The 19,458-nt window shown below is 48.5% G+C and overlaps 1 protein-coding gene across 2 annotated transcripts; it reads left to right on the top strand.

Moving 5' to 3' along the window:
• Positions 1–10,668: 10,668 nt before the first annotated feature.
• p4r2a (Serine/threonine-protein phosphatase 4 regulatory subunit 2-A) lies at positions 10,669–19,218 on the top strand. Of its 2 annotated transcripts, none has more exons than XM_014146449.3 (9): positions 10,669–10,863; positions 11,289–11,398; positions 11,678–11,848; positions 11,991–12,084; positions 12,307–12,344; positions 13,426–13,500; positions 15,434–15,574; positions 15,703–15,968; positions 16,131–17,100. In XM_014146449.3, the coding sequence occupies exons 2-9, from the start codon at positions 11,301–11,303 to the stop codon at positions 16,478–16,480; spliced, it is 1,233 nt and encodes a 410-aa protein (XP_014001924.1). In that variant the 5' UTR covers positions 10,669–10,863; positions 11,289–11,300; the 3' UTR covers positions 16,481–17,100.
• The last annotated feature ends 240 nt before the right edge of the window (positions 19,219–19,458 follow it).

The raw sequence follows: 19,458 nt of genomic DNA, 5'->3' as shown, positions 1-19,458 counted from the left end.
ATATAATAAATGGGTCAAACAAAACCCGGTAGATACCAGCATACAGTGCACAAGCACTACAACAAACAATTACGGACAAGGACATGGGGGGGGGGGGGGGGGGGGCAGAGGGTTAAATACACAACATGTAATTGATGGAATTGGAACCAGGTGTGATGGAAGACAAGACAAAACCAATGGAAAATGAAAAGTGGATCGCGATGGCTAGAAGGTCGGCAACGTCGACCGCCAAACGCCGCTCGAACAAGGAGAGGGACCAACTTCGGCGGAAGTCGTGAATGTACCCCCCCCCCCCCCTTGACTCGTGGCTCTAGCAGCGAGTCGACACCGGCCTTGGGGACGACCTGGAGGGTGAGGTGCAGGGCGATCCGGACGAAGACGGTGGAACTCCTGCAGCATTGAAGGGTCCAACATGTCCTCGACCGGAACCCAGCACCTCTCCTCCGGACCGTACCCCTCCCACTCAACGAGATACTGAAGGGCCCTCGCCTGACGCCTCGAATCCAGTATGGAGCGAACGGAGTACGCCGGGGCCCCCTGATGTCCAGAGGGGGCGGAGGAACCTCCCGCACCTCAGACTCCTGGAGCGGGCCAGCCACCACCGGCCTGAGGAGAGACACATGGAATGAGGGGTTAATACGGTAACCGGGTGGAAGCTGTAACCTATAACAAACCTCGTTCACTCTCCTCAGGACTTTAAATGGCCCCACAAACCGCGGACCCAGCTTCCGGCAGGGCAGGCGGGGGGGCAGGTTTCTGGTCGAGAGCCAGAACTGGTCCCCCGGTGCGAACACCGGGGTCTCACTGCGGTGGCGATCTGCGTTCTTCTTTTGGCGCTTCACGGCCTGCTGAAGGTGGACACGGACGGCTTCCCATGTCTCCTCCGCGCGCCTGAACCAGTCGCCCACCGCAGGAGCCTCGGTCTGACTCTGATGCCAAGTCGCCAGAACCGGCTGGTACCCCACTACGCACTGGAAGGGAGAGAGGTTAGTGGAGGAGTGGCGGAGCGAGTTCTGTGCCATCTCGGCCCAGGGCACGAACGCCGCCCACTCCCCCGGCCGGTCCTGGCAATAGGACCGCAGAAACCTACCCACATCCTGGTTTCCTCTCTCCACCTGCCCATTAATCTCGGAGTGAAACCTTGAAGTAAGGCTGATCGAGACCCCCAGACGTTCCATGAACGCCTTTCAGACCCTAGACATGGTCTGGGGACCCCGATCAGACAGTATATCCTCAGGCACCCCGTAGTGCCGGAAGACGTGTGAAAACAAGGCCTCCGCAGTCTGTAGGGCCGTAGGGAGACCGGGCAGAGGGAGGAGACGACAGGACTTAGAGAAACGATCCACAACGACCAGGATCGCGGTGTTACCCTGTGAGAGTGGAAGATCAGTCAGAAAATCCACCGACAGGTGCGACCAAGGCCGCTGTGGAACGGGTAATGGGTGTAGCTTACCTCTGGGCAGGTGCCTAGGAGCCTTACACTGGGCGCACACCTAGCAGGAGGAAACATAAAACCTCACGTCCTTAGCCAAGGTAGGCCACCAGTACCTCCCGCTCAAACAGCGCACTGCCAGACCGATCCCAGGATGACCAGAGGAGGGTGACGTGTGGGCCCAATAGATCAACCAGTCACGAACAGCAGACGGGACGTACAGACGCCCAGCGGGACACTGGACGGGAGCGGGCTCTGCACGTAACAGCTGCTCTATGTCCGTGTCCAGCTCCCACACTACCGGCGCCACCAGGCAGGAGGCAAGGAGTATGGGATTGGGATCCAAACAAAACGGGTGAAAAACATGGCCCACCTTGCCTGGTGAGTGTTCAGTCTCCTCGCTGCCCGGATGTACTCCAGATTGCGGTGGTCAGTCCAGATGAGAAAGGGTGTCTAGCCCCCTCAAGCCAATGTCTCCACGCCTTCAAGGCCCTGACGACAGCCAACAGCTCCCGGTCCCCCACATCATAGTTTCGCTCCGCCGGGCTGAGCTTCTTCGAGAAGAAGGCACAGGGGCGGAGCTTCGGTGGCGTACCCGAGCGCTGAGAGAGCACGGCTCCTATCCCAGCCTCGGACGCTTCCACCTCCACTATGAATGCCAAAGAGGGATCCGGATGGGCCAGCATGGGAGCCGAGGTAAACAGAGCCCTCAGGTGACTAAAAGCCCTGTCTGCCTCAGCCGAGCACTGCAAACGCACCGGGCCCCCCTTCAGCAGTGAGGTAATGGGAGCCGCTACCTGATCAAAACCTCGGATAAACCTCCGGTAGTAGTTGGCAAACCCTAGAAACCGCTGCACCTCCTTTACCGTGGTGGGAATCGGCCAATTACGCACGGCTGAATTGCGGTCACTCTCCATCTCCCCCCTGAGGTGGAAATGCGATACCCTAGGAAGGAGACGGATTGCTGGAAAAACAAGCATTTCTCAGTCTTGACGTAGAGGTCATGTTCCAACAGGCGACCAAGCACCCTGCGCACCAGGGACACATGCTCGGCGCGAGTAGCGGAGTATATCAGAATGTCAACAATATACACCACTACACCCTGCCCGTGCAGGTCCCTGAAAATCTCATCTACAAAGGCTTGGAAGACTGATGGCGCATTCATCAACCCATACGGCATGACGAGGTATTCATAGTGCCCTGAGGTTGTACTGAAAGCCGTCTTCCACTCGTCTCCCTCTCGGATACGCACCAGGTTGTAAGCGCTCCTGAGATCTAGTTTGGTGAAGAAGCGTGCCCCGTGCATTGACTCAATCGCTGTGGCTATGAGTGGTAGCGGGTAACTATACCTCACAGTGATCTGGTTCAGACCCCGATAGTCAATACACGGGCGCAGACCTCCCTCCTTCTTCTTCACAAAAAAGAAACTCGAGGAGACGGGTGAAGTGGAGGACTGAATGTACCCCTGATGCAGGGATTCGGAGACATATGTTTCCATAGCCGCCGTCTCCGCCTGTGAGAGGGGATACACATCACTCCTGGGAAGTGCAGCTTCTACCAGGAGATTTATCACACAATCGCCCTGTCGATGGGGTGGTAATTGAGTCGCCTTCTTTTTAGAGAAGGCGAGAGCCAAATCGGCATATTCAGGGGGAATGTGCACGGTGGAGACCTGGTCTGGACTTTCCACCGTAGTAGCACCAACGGAAACCCCTAAACACCTCCCTGAGCACTCCCGCGACCACCCCGTGAGAGCCCTCTGTGGCCAAGAAACAGTGGGGTCATGACAAACTAACCAGGGTAGGCCTAGCACCACGGGAAACGCAGGAGAGTCAATAAGGATGAGACTAATTCTCTCCTTGTGACGCCCTGCGTCACCATGCCCAGAGGAGCGGTGGCCTCCCTGATCAAACCTGACCCTAATGGTTGACTATCTAAGGCGTGAACGGGGAAGGGCACAGCCACGGGAACAATGGGATCCCTAAACTATGGGCGAAAGATCTACCCAAGCCGCGCCTGAATCGACGAGCGCCTTATGCTGGGTATGCGGGGAAAACGCAGAAAAAGTGACATAGACAAACATATGAGCAACAGAGGGCTCTGGGTGAGAATGGTGCCGGCTCACCTGGTGTGACGCCAGAGCGCCCTGCCTGCTGCCTCACTCCCCAGAGGAACCAACCTGCACCGACTGGAAGTGTGACCTCTGTGGCCACAGATGGTGCACGAGCTGGAACCCCCTCCGGTCTCCCTGCGCACTGCCCCTCCCAGCTCCATATGTATTGGAGAGGGGGTGCGGGGGGATGGAACCACCAGACCCCGATCTGAATGTCCGCGGGTAGCCAGCAGGTTGTCCAGCCGGATGGACAGGTCCACCAGCTGGTCAAACGTGAGGGTGGTGTCTCTGCAGACCAACTCCCGACAGACGTCCTCACGCAGACTGCAGCGGTAATGGTTGATCAAGGCCCTTGCGTTCCATCCCGCGCCGGCAGCCAGGGTCCTAAACTCCAAGGCGAACTCCTGGGTGCTCCTCATCTCCAGCCTCAGATGGAAGAGGCGCTCACCCGCCACTCTACCCTCGGGCGGGTGGTCGAATACTACCTGGAAACAGCGGGTGAACTCCTCAAACTGGTCCAACGCCGCATCTCCCTCTCTCCACACGGCGTTGGCCCACTCCAGGGCTTTCCCGGTGAGGCACAGAGCCGGGTGGACGGTGGCGAGGTATAGGTCCAGTTGTAGAAGGAACCCCTGGCAGTTCGCAGCCTTCCCATCGTATTCCTGGGGCAGAGAGAGACGAATCCCACTGGGACCAGGATGAAGAGGGCGCTCAGTGGAGACCCCGGTTGTGCTGGTGGAGAAGCTGGAAGAAATCCCTCTCTCCCAGCAGTCCATTGTCTGGAAAACGCGGTCCATGGCGGTGCCAAGATGTTGTAGCATTGCTGCGTGCTCCCGGACGCACTCCTCCACCTCTACACCCGGGGTACCTGCTCCTGCTAACTCCATATTATTGTTCCGTAATTCTGTAATGCGATGCTACTGGCGCAGGAGAGCGGAAACTGATTTACAACGGTTGTGTTTAATAGCCATAAACCACCGTCAACCGAATAATACAATAAATGGGTCAAACAAAACCCGGTAGATACCAGCATACAGTGCACAAGCACTACAACAAACAATTACGGACAAGGACATGGGTGGGAACAGAGGGTTAAATACACAACATGTAATTGATGGAATTGGAACCAGGTGTGATGGAAGACAAGACAAAACCAATGGAAAATGAAAAGTGGATTGGCGATGGCTAGAAGGTCGGCGATGTCGACCGCCGAACACCGCCCGAACAAGGAGAGGGACAACTTCGGCGGAAGTCGTGACATACGTACATACCCCAAACAGAAGCCATGGATTACAGGCAACATTCGCATTGAGCTAAAGGGTAGAGCTGCCGCTTTCAAGGTGCGGGACTCTAACCCGGAGGCTTATAAGAAATCCCGCTATGCCCTCCGATGAACCCTTAAACAGGCAAAGAATCAATACAGGACTCAGATCGAATTGTACTACACCGGCTCCTATGCTTGTCGGATGTGGCAGGGCTTGCAAACTATTACAGACTACAAAGGGAAGCACAGCCGAGAGCTGCCCAGTGCCACGAGCCTACCAGACGAGCTAAATAACTTCTATGCTCGCTTTAACACTGAAACATGCATGAGAGCCTCAGCTGTTCCAGACGACTGTGTGATCACTCTCTCCGCAGCCGATGTGAGTAAGACCTTTAAACAGGTTAACATTCACAAGGCCGCTGGGCCAGATGGATTACCAGGATGTGTACTCCGAGCATGTGCTGACCAACTGGCAAATGTCTTCACTGCCATTTTCAACCTCTCCCTGTCTGAGTCTGTAATACCAACATGTTTCAAGTAAACCACCATAGTCCCTGTGCCCAAGAACACGAAGGTAACCTGCCTAAATGACTACCGACCCGTAGCACTCACGTCTGTAGCCATGAAATGCTTTGAAAGGCTGGTCATGGCTCACATCAACACCATTATCCCAGAAACCCTAGACCCACTCAATTTGCATACTGCACCAACAGATCCACAGATGACGCAATCTCTATTGCACTCCTCACGGCCCTTTCCCACCTGGACAAAAGGAACACCTATGTGAGAATGCTATTCATTGACTACAGCTCAGCGTTCAACAACATAGTGCCCTCAAAGCTTATCAGTATACTAAGGACCCTGGGACTAAACACCTCCCTCTGCAACTGGATCCTGGACTTCCTGACGGGCTGCCCCCAAGTGGTAAGGGTAGGTAACAACACATCCGCCATGCTGATCCTCAACACGGGGGCCCCTCAAGGGTGCGTGCTCAGTCCCCTCCTGTACTCCATGTTCTCTCATGACTGCATAGCCAGGCACGGCTCTAACACTATCAGTAAGTTTGCTGATGACACAACACCGACAACAATGAGACAGCCTATAGGGAAGAGGTCAGAGACCTGACTGTGAGGTGCAAGGACAACAACCTCTCACTCAACGTGATCAAAACAAAGGAGATGATTGTGGACTACAGGAAAAGGAGGACCGAGCACGCCCCCATTCTCATCAACGGGGCTGTAGTGGAGTAGGTTGAGAGCTTCAAGTTCTTTGGCGTCCACATCACCAACAAACTAACATGGTCCAAGCACAGTTCATGCTTGGACCAAGTCGTGAAGAGGGCACGACAAAACCTATTCCCCGTCAGGAGGCTGAAAAGACTTGGTATGGGTCCTCAGATCCTCAAAAGGTTTTACAGCTGCACCTTCGAGAGAAACCTGACGGGTTGCATCACTGCCTGGTATGGCAACTGCTCGGCCTTCGACCGCAAGGCACTACAGAGGTAGTGCGTACGGCCCAGTACATCACCGGGGCCAAGCTTCCTACCATCCAGGACTTATATACCAGGTGGTGTCAGAGGAAGGCCCTAAAAATGTTCAAAAACTCCAGCCACCCTAGTCATAGACTGTACATTCTGTTACCGCACGGTAAACGGTACAGGAGCGTCAAGTCTAGGTACAAGAGGCTTCTAAACAGCTTCTACCCCCAAGCCATAAGACTCCTGAACAGCTAATCAAATGGCTACCCAGACTATTTGCACCTCCCCCCCCCCCACGCTGCTGCTAGTCTCTGTTATTATCTATGCATAGTCACTTTAATAACTCTACCTATATGTACATAATTACCTCAATTACCTCGACAACGGTGCCCCCGCACATTGACACATTGACTCTGTACCGGTACCCCCTGTACATAGCCCAGCTTTTGTTATTTGCTGTTGCTCTTTAATTATTTGTTATTCTTGTCTCTTACTTTTTTGTGGTATTTTCTTAAAACTGCATAGTTGGTTAAGGGCTTGTAAGTAAGCATTTCACTGTAAAGTCTACACCTGTTGTATTCGGCGCATTTGACTTTTTTTTTAAATTGTGTTTTATTTCATTGGTGTCATGACTTCCACCGAAGTCGGTTCCTCTCCTTGTTCGGGCGGCGTTCGGCGGTCGGCGTCACTGGTCTTCTAACCATTGTCAATCCACTTTTCATTTTCCATTTGTTTTGTCTTGTTTTCCAACACACCTGGTTCTCATTTCCCTTATTAAGTGTTGTGTATTTAACCCTCTGTTCCCCCCATGTCTTTGTGTGGAATTGTTTGTTTGTAAGTGCTTTTGCACATGTTTACTGGTGCGCGTCGGGTTTTGTACCCATGTCGGTTATTTCTTTATGCTGTTGGTTTTGAAATTAAACTGCTCCGGCTATTACCTAGATCTGCTCTCCTGCGTCTGACTTCACTGCCACCAGTTACGCACCCCTTACAGAATTCCACACCCACACCATGGAGTCAGTAGGAGCAGGTACCCTGGTTATAGGAGTCGAGGAGCGATGCGGGTGAACGTCTTTTCCACCTGAGGCAGGGGACGAGGAGCGCCCAGGAGTTCGCCCTGGAATTTCAAACCCTGGCCGCTGGAACGACAGGGCCCTTATCGACCACTACCGTTGCAGCCTGTGCGAGGATGTCTGTCGGGAGTTGGCCTGCAGGGATACCACCCTCACCTTCGACCAGCTGGTGGACCTGTCCATTCGGCTGGATAACCTGCTGGTCACCCGCGGACAACCAGAGAGGGCTCTGTCGATTCCCTCTCCCAGCACCACCGCTCTGGTGCCATAGTGCCATAGAGCCCTCTGTTGTACACCTGTTTGTGCATGTTAACTTTCCTGAGTTTTCCCCGCATTCCCAGCATAAGGCGCTCGTCGATTCAGGCGCGGCTGGGAATTTTATCTACAGAGCATTCGCCCATAAGTTAGGGATCCCTATTGTACCAGTGGTTAGGCCTTTCCCAGTTCACGCTTTGGACAGTTGACCATTAGGGTCCGGGATAATTAGGGAAGCTACCATCCCCCTGGGCATGGTGATGCAGGGGGGTCACGAGGAGAGTATCAGTCTCTTCCTCATTGACTCTCCTGCGTTTCCCGTGGTACTAGGCCTTCCCTGGTTAGCTAGTCATGACCCCACCATTTCATGGCAACAGAGGGCTCTCACAGGGTGGTCGCGAGAGTGCTCAGGGAGGTGTTTAGGGCTTTCTGTTGATGCTACTACGGTGGAAAGTCCAGACCAGGTCTCCACCGTGCGCATTCCCCCCGAATATGCCGATTTGGCTCTCGCCTTCTCCAAAAAGAAGGCGACTCAATTACCACCCCATCGACAGGGAGATTGTGCGATAAATCTCCTGGTAGACGCTGCACTTCCCAGGAGTCACGTGTATCCCCTGTCACAGGCGGAGACAGCGGCTATGGAAACATATGTTTCCGAATCCCTGCGTCAGGGGTACATTCTGTCCTCCACTTCACCCGCCTCCTCGAGTTTATTTTTTGTGAAGAAGAAGGAGGGAGGTCTGCGCCCGTGTATTGACTACAAAGGTCTAAATCAGATCACTGTGAAGTACAGTTACCCACTACCTCTTATCGCCACGGCGATTGAGTCAATGCACGGGGCGCACTTCTTCACCAAACTAGATCTCAGGAGCGCTTACAACCTGGTGCGTATCAGGGAGGGAGATGAGTGGAAGATGGCTTTCAGTACGACCTCAGGGCACAATGAGTACCTCGTCATGCCGTACGGGTTGATGAATGCTCCATCAGTCTTCCAAGCCTTTGTAGACGAGATTTTCAGGGACCTGCACGGGCAGGGTGTAGTGGTGTATATTGATGACATTCTTATATACTCCGCTACACGCGCCGAGCATGTGTCCCTGGTGCGCAGGGTGCTTGGTCGCCTGTTGAAGCATGACCTGTACGTCAAGGCTGAGAAATGCTTGTTCTTCCAACAGTCCGTCTCTTTCCTAGGGTACCGCATTTCCACCTCAGGGGTGGAGATGGAGAGTGACCGCATTTCAGCCGTGCGTAATTGGCCGACTCCCACCACGGTAAAGGAGGTGCAGCGGTTTCTAGGGTTTGCCAATTACTACCGGAGGTTTATCCGGGGTTTTGGTCAGGTAGCGGCTCCCATTACCTCACTGCTGAAGGGGGGACCGGTACGTTTGCAGTGGTCGACTGAGGCGGACAGGGCTTTTGGTCACCTGAGGGCTCTGTTTACCTCGGCTCCCGTGCTGGCCCATCCGGATCCCTCTTTGGCATTCATAGTGGAGGTGGATGCGTCCGAGGCTGGGATAGGAGCCGTGCTCTCTCAGCGCTCGGGTACGCCACCGAAGCTCCGCCCCTGTGCCTTCTTCTCGAGGAAGCTCAGCCCGGCGGTGCGAAACTATGATGTGGGGGACCGGGAGCTGTTGGCTGTCGTCAAGGCTCTGAAGGCGTGGAGACATTGGCTTGAGGGGGCTAAACACCCTTTTCTCACCTGGACTGACCACCGCAATCTGGAGTACATCCGGGCAGCAAGGAGACTGAACACTCGCCAGGCAAGGTGGGCCATGTTTTTCACCCGTTTTGTTTTCACAGTTTCTTACAGACCAGGTTCCCAGAACGTGAAGGCAGACGCACTGTCCCGGCTGTATAAAACAGAGGAGCGGCCCATGGATCCCACCCCCATACGGGGTGCCTGAGGATATAGTGTCTGATCGGGGTACCCAGTTCACTTCGAGGGTCTGGAGGGCGTTCATGGAACGTCTGGGGGTCTCGATCAGCTTTACCTCGGGTTTTCACCCCGAGAGTAACGGGCAGGTGGAGAGAGTTAACCAGGATGTGGGTAGGTTTCTGAGGTCTTATTGCCAGGACCGGCCGGGGGAGTGTGAGGCGTTTGTGCCCTGGGCAGAGATGTCTGAGAACTCGCTCCACCACTCCTCCACTAACCTCTCCCCCTTCCAGTGCGTACTGGGGTATCAGCCAGTTCTGGCTCCTTGGCGTCAGAGTCAGACCGAGGCTCCTGCGGTGGACGACTGGTTCTGGTGCACGGAGGAGACATGGGAAGCCGCTCATATTCACCTTCAGCGCGCCTCGCTGCACCAGAAAGCCAGTGCAGACCATCACCGCAGTGAGGCCCCAGTGTTCGCACCAGGGGACCGAGTCTGGCTCTCGACCCGAAACCTGCCCCTCCGCCTGCCCTGCCGGAAGCTGGGTCCGCGGGTTTGTGGGGCCATTTAAAGTCCTGCGGAGACTGAACAAGGTGAGTTACAGGTTACAGCATCCCCCGATTACCGTATTAACCCCTTGCTCCATGTGTCTCTATTTAGCAATCACAAAACAGAATACTTTTTTTGTAAGGGATTTTATCCCGTGCATCGATCATTAAAGGAAGAGGTGGGGAGTGTGGGATGTAGGAGAGAGGAGAGAGGAAGTTCTGTGGAGTAGACTATGGTTTGGGCAGACAGGTTTGAATGCCACACTGTGGATGATGGGGAGACATGAAACAGGTCTGTGTGGTGAGTGTTAAGTGGAGGAAACGGTGGAGCATGTGTTGATATTTTGTGAACTGCATTATGTAGACAGGGATAGATTGTGTGAAAGGGTTAGAGACGCTCGACGGGGTTAGGGTTTGTGTGGTGCAGTGGGGGAGAGTGGTGTTTAGGGCTCTATTTCACTTTCTTAGAGGTACAGGACTAACGAAGATAATTTAATGTAGGTAGGCTGTGACTGGCCTCACACTCCAGTGCAGTAGGTGGCGTGAAACGCACCTTAAAAGTTGGATGCGATCCGCCAAACCAATCCCAAAGAAGAAGCCCGGTTTGCCAGACATACTCAAACTGGACATGCCCAGTTGAGTGGGTAGCTAACGTTAGCTAGCGAGTGTGTGACAAACGGCGCCATAAACTCACTGGGATGCATTGTTGCTAGCTAGCGGTAGCTAGCTTCTTCTGATTTCCTGTCGCTGGTGTGTTGGCTACTTCGGAAGCCATAAAATAGCTTACGTTACAACCATGGAAATCGACACACTTTTGGAGGGTTTTACGGGTAAGTCAACTCGCGTTTGCTGATTTTCCGTATATGTACATGGTTAACTAGCTACACTTGAATTTACAAGCGTAACGTTAAGTAGCTGCATATATTATACTCATTGGACGGCTAACTAGCTTGTAGCTATCAGTCGAAATGGTTAGCTAGCTAACTCGCGCTAGGCCTATTTTATTTAGATAACGTTTCTGTACTTGTATAATTCAAAACGTACGTGAATAGATGTATTGTGTTGAAGCTATTTACCCACATTGTAGTTACATAGTTATCCGGTCGCTGTAACCTAGTTTATGTTGTCCATGGATGGTTAATTCGTTTTCTAACTAGGTACTGTTAGATCGCTAACGCTGTGGTTTCCGTGCAGTTAATTATTGGTGCCTGCTAACGTTACCCTGCACTGCAACACTGCACATAACTTGAAATAGTTTCCTATTTTCATGCATCTACGTTCAGACTTCGACAAGAAAGGGAAGAAAGATGCCTGCCCTGCCCTGGATCAATTTCTGTGTCATGTCGCCAAAACGGGAGAAACGATGTGAGTGTCTGATAAATGATCCCAACCGTGCCAGTCACTTTTCTAATGAGAAGACAATGTGTCATACAGGATATAAATAAAACGACTGGTAAATTACAACTCGTGGATAGTCATATTCCAGATATCTCTATATGCTACCAAATCCAAAGTTGTTTGAGGAGACATGATTGTGTGGTCCCAAGACTGGTAGTTATCACAGCATCAAGGCTGCATCTCTGTTGGATAGGTTACAAGGTGCCTGATCTAGAGAGGATAACTTTTTGGTCTCCTCTTTTCCAGGATTTCATGGTCACAGTTCAAAAGTTATTTCCTGTTTAAACTTGAGAAGGTAATGGATGACTTCAGAGCCTCGACACCAGACCAGCGAGGGCCAGCCAATCCTAATGTGGAGTACATTCCGTTTGAAGAGATGAAGGAGAGGATTCTCAAAATCGTAGAAGGATACAACGGGTGAGTATCCTCTACTAACCAGTGTTGAACCGTCTAATAAAACTATCCTTTTTCTTGTTTTACCAGTAGGTCTTTGTGTAGCCCTAGTATACAGCCACGGTGAGGAAAGTATACCTTCTTGACAAATATCCCTATTTTCCAGGATTCCGTTCACCATCCAGCGTCTGTGTGAGTTACTGACTGAGCCAAAGAGGAACTACACAGGAACAGAGAAGTTCCTCAGGGGAGTGGAGAAGGTAAGTATCATCACTTTTACTGACATATCTCATAAAGGGTGTTTGAATGAGGGTATTAAGCCTAGTAAGAATACCTATGTCACATATACATGTCCTTGTGTTGATTTGAGTGAGTAATGTATTCTCGCATGGCCCAGTTGAATTTTTTATAAACAAGTTAGAATTGCTTGTATTAATATACAATATAAATGCTTGGGGATTGATGGTGTTTATGTTTTGCAGAATGTGATGGTGGTCAGCTGTGTGTGTCCTACATCAGAGTAAGTATTCTGTCATGTTTCTCTGCCTACCCCTTTAGCTTCTACCTAAAAGTGTTGTTGTTTTTTATAGCAAAACATACTTTAAAGGTGCTAATGTACACAGGATTTTTTTGCATTGTAATTACAGAAAATATCTGGAATAGTGGAATGATAGCGTTTCAGAGTATTACAGTGTTGCATTTTGATTCACTGTGATATTCACTTGTTGATTTCTTCCGCCAGTGCGGCATCTTTTGTCAAACTGGGAAAGCTGTTCTGACTTTGGCTGTGTTATCTAGTGGAAATCGCTAATTTCCTGGTTGCTAAAATTCTACACTGTTCGCTCAATTTCCACTTATGTGAGAGAACAAGCACTCAATATTGTAGGGAATCATTGTACCATCTAAATTGCTGTGAAATGTATTTTCAGCAACAACAAAAAAAATCATATTTACAGCTGTTTGAAGCTGGTGGACCAAAAAACTAAAGTAACAAACAGCTGAAAATATGATTTTTTTGTTGTTGTTGATTTAGATGATACAATGATTCCCTACAATATTCAGTGTTTGTTTTCTCACAGAAATTGAGAGAATGTAACAATACTGCTTCCGTCCCTCTCCTCGCCCCTACCTGGGCTCGAACCAGGTACCCTCTGCACACATCGACAACAGTCACCCTCGAAGCATCGTTACTCATTGCTCCACAACTACTTCAAGGTCTCAGAGCGAGTGATGTCATTGATTGAAACGCTATTAGCGCGCACCCCGCTAACTAGCTAGCCATTTCACACCGTTTACATGAACAGTGTAGCATTTTAGCAACCAAGAAATTAGTTTCCACTAGATGACAAAGTCAGAACAGCTATCCTAGTTTGACAACAGATGCCGCACCGGCGGGCAAAATCAATAGGTGAATATCACAGCCAATCACAACACTGTGGGTAAGCAATACTGTGAAACACTATCCTTCCACCATTAGCGCCAAATATATTATGGAAATGTACTGAAATTACAATGCAAAAAAACAAAAAACAATCCTATCTATAGCACTTTAAAGCTAACATTCACTTGGATTTGTTGACTCACTCTGCCTCTTTTTAAAGGAAAAATGGGGCAACCAGTGTAAACAGAATGAATGGAGTGATGTTCCCTGGCAATACCACTATTTATTCAGAAAGGTGAGAGATACCTACTTGTCAATGGTTAACTTTCAGTTATGCTATTAAAGAAACAACAACCATAAAACGGGGATAAGGAATCCAAATGAAACCCAGCAGTCTTTCTTTCCAGGGATCCCTGAACATAGGGGGAGAAGGTTAACTCATTTACTCATGCGAAATACACTGGGGCAAAAAAGTATTTAGTCAGCCACCAATTGTGCAAGTTCTCCCACTTAAAAAGATGAGAGAGGCCTGTAATTTTTATCATAGGTACACGTCAGCTATGACAGACAAAATGAGAGAAAAAAAATCCAGAAAATCACATTGTAGGATTTTTTTAATGAATTTATTTGCAAATTATGGTGGAAAATAAGTATTTGGTCACCTACAAACAAGCAAGATTTCTGGCTCTCACAGACCTGTAACTTCTTCTTTAAGAGGCTCCTCTGTCCTCCACTCGTTACCTGTATTAATGGCACCTGTTTGAACTTGTTATCAGTATAAAAGATACCTGTCCACAACCTCAAACAGTCACACTCCAAACTCCACTATGGCCAAGACCAAAGAGCTGTCAAAGGACACCAGAAACAAAATTGTAGACCTGCACCAGGCTGGGAAGACTGAATCTGCAATAGGTAAGCAGCTTGGTTTGAAGAAATCAACTGTGGGAGCAATTATTAGGAAATGGAAGACATACAAGACCACTGATAATCTCCCTCGATCTGGGGCTCCACGCAAGATCTCAGCCCGTGGGGCCAAAATGATCACAAGAACGGTGAGCAAAAATCCCAGAACCACACGGGGGGACCTAGTGAATGACCTGGGACCAAAGAGAGCTGGGACCAAAGTAACAAAGCCTACCATCAGTAACACACTACGCCGCCAGGGACTCAAATCCTGCAGTGCCAGACGTGTCCCCCTGCTTAAGCCAGTACATGTCCAGGCCCGTCTGAAGTTTGCTAGAGAGCATTTGGATGATCCAGAAGAGGATTAGGGGAATGTCATATGGTCAGATGAAACCAAAATATAACTTTTTGGTAAAAACTCAACTCGTCGTGTTTGGAGGACAAAGAATGCTGAGTTGCATCCAAAGAACACCATACCTACTGTGAAGCATGGGGGTGGAAACATCATGCTTTGGGGCTGTTTTTCTGCAAAGGGACCAGGACGACTGATCCGTGTAAAGGAAAGAATGAATGGGGCCATATATCGTGAGATTTTGAGTGAAAACCTCCTTCCATCAGCAAGGGCATTGAAGATGAAACGTGGCTGGGTCTTTCAGCATGACAATGATCCCAAACACACCACCCGGGCAACGAAGGAGTGGCTTCGTAAGAAGCATTTCAAGGTCCTGGAGTGGCCTAGCCAGTCTCCAGATCTCAACCCCATAGAAAATCTTTGGAGGGAGTTGAAAGTCCATGTTGCCCAGCGACAGCCCCAAAACATCACTGCTCTAGAGGAGATCTGCATGGAGGAATGGGCCAAAATACCAGCAACAGTGTGTGAAAACCTTGTGAAGACTTACAGAAAACGTTTGACCTGTGTCATTGCCAACAAAGGGTATATAACAAAGTATTGAGATAAACTTTTGTTATTGACCAAATACTTATTTTCCACCATAATTTGCAAATAAATTCATTAAAAATCCTACAATGTGATTTCCTGGAATTTTTTTCTCTCGTTTTGTCAGTCATAGTTGAAGTGTACCTATGATGAAAATTACCGGCCTCTCATCTTTTTAAGTGGGAGAACTTGCACAATTGGTGGCTGACCAAATACTTATTTGCCCCACTGTATGATTGTCAGACAGTGGGTGGCACTGTAGTGTTGCTTGAATTAATCTCCTTGTAATTAATTAAATTAAATTGCAACATGGATTCAGTTGCAACAACATTTGATTGTATGAAAGTGTATTAGATTATGCAGAGATTATTTCCTCTCCTTACGGTAGGAATGTAAATGGACCAGGCACGCCAAGGCCACTGAACAGACCAAAGCTATCACTATCCACTTCTCTGGAAACAAACGGTCTCCCTGACAGCACAGACGATAAGGAGCCACTCACAGAACAAGAGGAGGAGCATGTTGTCAGGTAAATAGCATTGTGTGAAAGCCAGGTGACTGTCAGCAGAAAGATAATGCACTCATAACACGTGTAAATGTTTTATAAGACATATATAATTAGAGCAACTGGTTCTGATGTTTTGACACTTCCTTTAGTGATTCCTCGGTATCGGAAAGTGATGCCACACAGAGCAGTCCGATGAAGACCAAGCATCCGGAAGAGGATGCAACGGAGGCAGAGAGCCACGAAGTCAAGAGGCTGAAGTTTGACAAAGACATGGATGAAGAGGAGGATGAGGTAGACAAGGAGATGTCATGTCCTGCACCTGCCCAAAGTTCATCAGACATGCCAGAATCATCAACAGATATTGTTGAGGAAGAAAAAGAGAAGTCTGCCGATATGCTCACCACAGATGATCGTGGTATGTATTTTGCACAATGGGACATTTGGCATTTTCAAATCACATTATGTGATTTGTGAAAGGGAAAATATGACATGAATCTAAAAATAACATTGCTAAAATGGATTAATTGATTTATGGAAGGATGTAATGGTATTATTGTTCTTGCCTTCTGTCCCCCAGAGCCCTCCAGTACTCAGACAGAAGATCCCTTTGATGACGAGGAAGAGACATCAGAGAGGGAGGCTGAGTATGGCCCCAACCACAGTCTAAAGAGTGACAGCACCATGGACCAGTCAGAGGAGCAGCTTGCTCAGTCAGGGAATGATCTGAGTTTAGAGGAACAGGAGGAAGGAGATTGCAGTGACCCAGTAAGTAGCAGCAGTAGCAGCAACGGGGAGGGAGCACCCAGTGAAGAGCCTGTCCCCTCTGCCTCTCCCAGCAGTACAGCTGAGTCGTTGGCAGAGGGCGCTGCTGCAGAAAACTGTTCGGAAAGCTCAGAGACGGCAGATGAGCCCATGGAACAGGACTAACCTGAGGCCGAGGGGCCCCCCCAACATTATTTTACACTGTATATTGATACTGTACCAAACCCAGGAGATCTCTGTACCACCATGGACCTGTAATCTCCCAGCACAGGGAGGCTTTTTGTGAGGCCTCAGAGGATTTTCACCCTCAGGTCTCTTCACGCCTTGTATGACCCACCCACCAGTCTGTTTTTAAAAACTGGAACTTATCATTTAAAGTTCCCCTCCAGCTTGTTTTTTTTAAAAGCCTGTGGCATTCAAAAAAACGACTCAGCTATACTTTTTTTTATCACCTTGATAGTTTTTATTTCTCTCATGGATCACTGTCATTTTAGTATTTACTGCTATTTTAGACACCAGTTCTAAAGCTGCTTGGTTAACATTGTGATAAGGAATGAATCAGCCACTTCTGTGTGTTTGTTGTGATCTCAATCTGTGGTGAACGTATCATGTTTGCCGGCCCAGTTAGGGTCTCCTCTGGATCTGTGGGATGCCTTGGGTTTTCCCTTGGTAAAGCTACTGTTCACATCTGTTTCAATTTTTAGTGTAGTTGTCCATACCTTGGAATGTAAAGTATGAAGCATTGTCCATGACACACATCTGTTCCATAAAACCACTGGAAGCCATTGCCCTGAAAGTTTGGTAGTCTGTCTAAGTAAACATACCGAAACCATGGATCGCAACCAATCCTCATGTACTATTGCACTCTGATTGAACAAAACAGATAGTGCTTTCAGAAAGTATTCATACCCCTTGACTTATTCCACATTTTGTTACAGCTTTAATTCAAAATGGCTTAAATGTTAACACACAATACCCCATAATGAAAACACATTTTTAGAAGTCTTTGCAAATTTATTGAAAATGAAATAAATATCTAACTTAGAGGTATACACACCCCTTATGCAAACTGAGCTCAGGAGCAGCCAACTTCCTTTGAGCATCCTTGAGCTGTCTTTACAACTTGATTGGAGTCCACCTCTGGCCAATTAATTTGTTTGGACATTATTTAGAAAAACACCTGTCTATATAAGGTCCCACAGTTGACATTGCATGTCAGAGCAGAAACTATACCATGAAGTCCAAGGAACTGTCCGTAGAGGGCCCAGACATGATTGTGATGAGGCATATATCTTGGGGAAGGGTATAAAACAATTGTAGTGTTAAGTTTTTGCGAGCACAGTGGTCTCCATCATTGGGACATTGAAAAAATATAGAACTACCCAGACTGCCTAGAGCTAGCTGTCCGACCAAGGCAAGAAAGACCTTTGGTAAGGGAGGTGACCAAGAACCCAATGACCACTCTGACAGAACTACAGAGTTCCTTGGTTGAGATGGGAGAACCTGTCAGAAGGACAAGTCTTTACGCACTTCACAAATCTGAGCTTTATGGGAGAGTGGCCAGACGGAAGCCGCTCCTAACAAAAAGCCACATGATGGAAGGCCTGGAGTTTGCAAAATGCATATGAAAGATGGAGCATAAGGCAAAAGATTCTGTTGTCTGATGAGAGACAAATTGGCCTGAATGCAAAGTGCTATGTCTAGAGAGAAACAGGCACAGCTAATCACCCATCTAACACCATCCCTACTGTATAGCGGTGGTGGCAGCATCTTGCTATAAGGATGCTTTTCAGTGGCAGGGACTGAGAGACTGGTAAGGATACCGCGAACAATGAATGCTGTCAAATCCCTGATGAGAACCTGCTTCAGAGTGCAAATGACCTTGGACTGGGGTGAAGATTTACGTTCCAACAGGACAATGACCCCAAGCATCTAGCCAAAGCAATGCTGGAATGACTTCAGAACAAGAGTTTGAAAGTCCTTGAGTGGCTCAACCAAAGCCCATTGAAAATCTATGGAAAGACTTGGAGATTGCTGTTCACCACCACTTCCCATTTAACATAACAGCTTGAGAAAATCTGCAAGGAAGAATGGGAGGAAATCCCCAAATCCAGATGTGCAAAGCTGATGCAGACGTACCCAAGACGACAGAAAGCTGTAATCACCACCAAAGGTGTTTTTACAAAGTATTGACTCGGGTGTGAATACTTATATAAATTAGATGTATTTATTTTAATACATTTGCAAAAATGTCTAAATGTTTTCACTTTGCCATAATGGGGTATTTTGTGTTGGAAAATTGAATTCAGGCTTTAACCCAACAAAATGTGGAATAGGTTGAAGGGAATGAATACTTTCTGACAGCACTGTATAGCTGTGAACCAATTGCTCTAAACATTCCAGGAGCACTCTATCCCATCGTTCTCCACCTTCTCACCTGTTGCTAAGTCTTCCAAAACATCAGAAGACAATAATATTGGCAATTTCCTGATTTCTGTTGTCTGACAGTATTGAGTGAATGCTTTTGTCGGTTGACCACAGTTACTGTCAGTTTTTGTGTCCGATTTACTCAAATGGTAAGAAAACATGGTGTACTTTAGTTCTCACAATCTTTTCAATTGAATAAAACTACATTTGTCAAATTGAAATGTCAATTTCAGCACTAAATGTCATTGATCACAAGAATCTTGTTTGATTTTATTTTGAGAGTTTACTGGCTGCCATATCTTTACCAGTTTCTGCAACTGTCTTTTTATATATTAGGATAAACATTTCTGTAAAGTAGATTTTGTAGATTGTAATATGTGTTTACTGCCTTTGTGAAACCGATTGACATCTCTGTAAATTGAATGATTGGCTTTCAGCACAGTATTCATATGAAGCAATAAATGCTAACATTTTAAGTGTGGGGTTTGCTTAATTTGTATCAGTATGTTTTTCAAGTAACTTTTGCCAACTATGAATACATCTTTGAATATATTATGTCCTTATCTGTACATTTTCAGAGAAAGTTATGAGAGTATCTCCAGGTGGCCTTGACACTCAGGCTAATGATACTTATCCGTGTCCCTATGAAACACCTAGTCAGCAGATTACATGAGCCAAGATGTGCTAGACGGGGGTGTTCAGTCAACACACTGGGA

The sequence above is a fragment of the Salmo salar genome, chromosome 15 (assembly GCF_965601325.2).
Source record: "Salmo salar chromosome 15, fSalSal1, whole genome shotgun sequence".
In the NCBI taxonomy this organism is placed as follows: Eukaryota; Metazoa; Chordata; class Actinopteri; order Salmoniformes; family Salmonidae; genus Salmo; species Salmo salar.
Note: the sequence above shows the minus strand (reverse complement) of the source record. Positions and strands in the feature narration are given on the sequence as shown.

Coding starts and splice junctions, on each gene's coding strand:
- p4r2a (XM_014146449.3), top strand. CDS start 11,301: ATGCATCTACGTTCAGACTTCGACAAGAAAGGGAAGAAAGATGCCTGC. Junction 11,849..11,990: donor ATCGTAGAAGGATACAACGG/GTGAGTATCCTC, acceptor CCTATTTTCCAG/GATTCCGTTCACCATCCAGC. Junction 12,345..13,425: donor TGTGTGTGTCCTACATCAGA/GTAAGTATTCTG, acceptor CTCTTTTTAAAG/GAAAAATGGGGCAACCAGTG.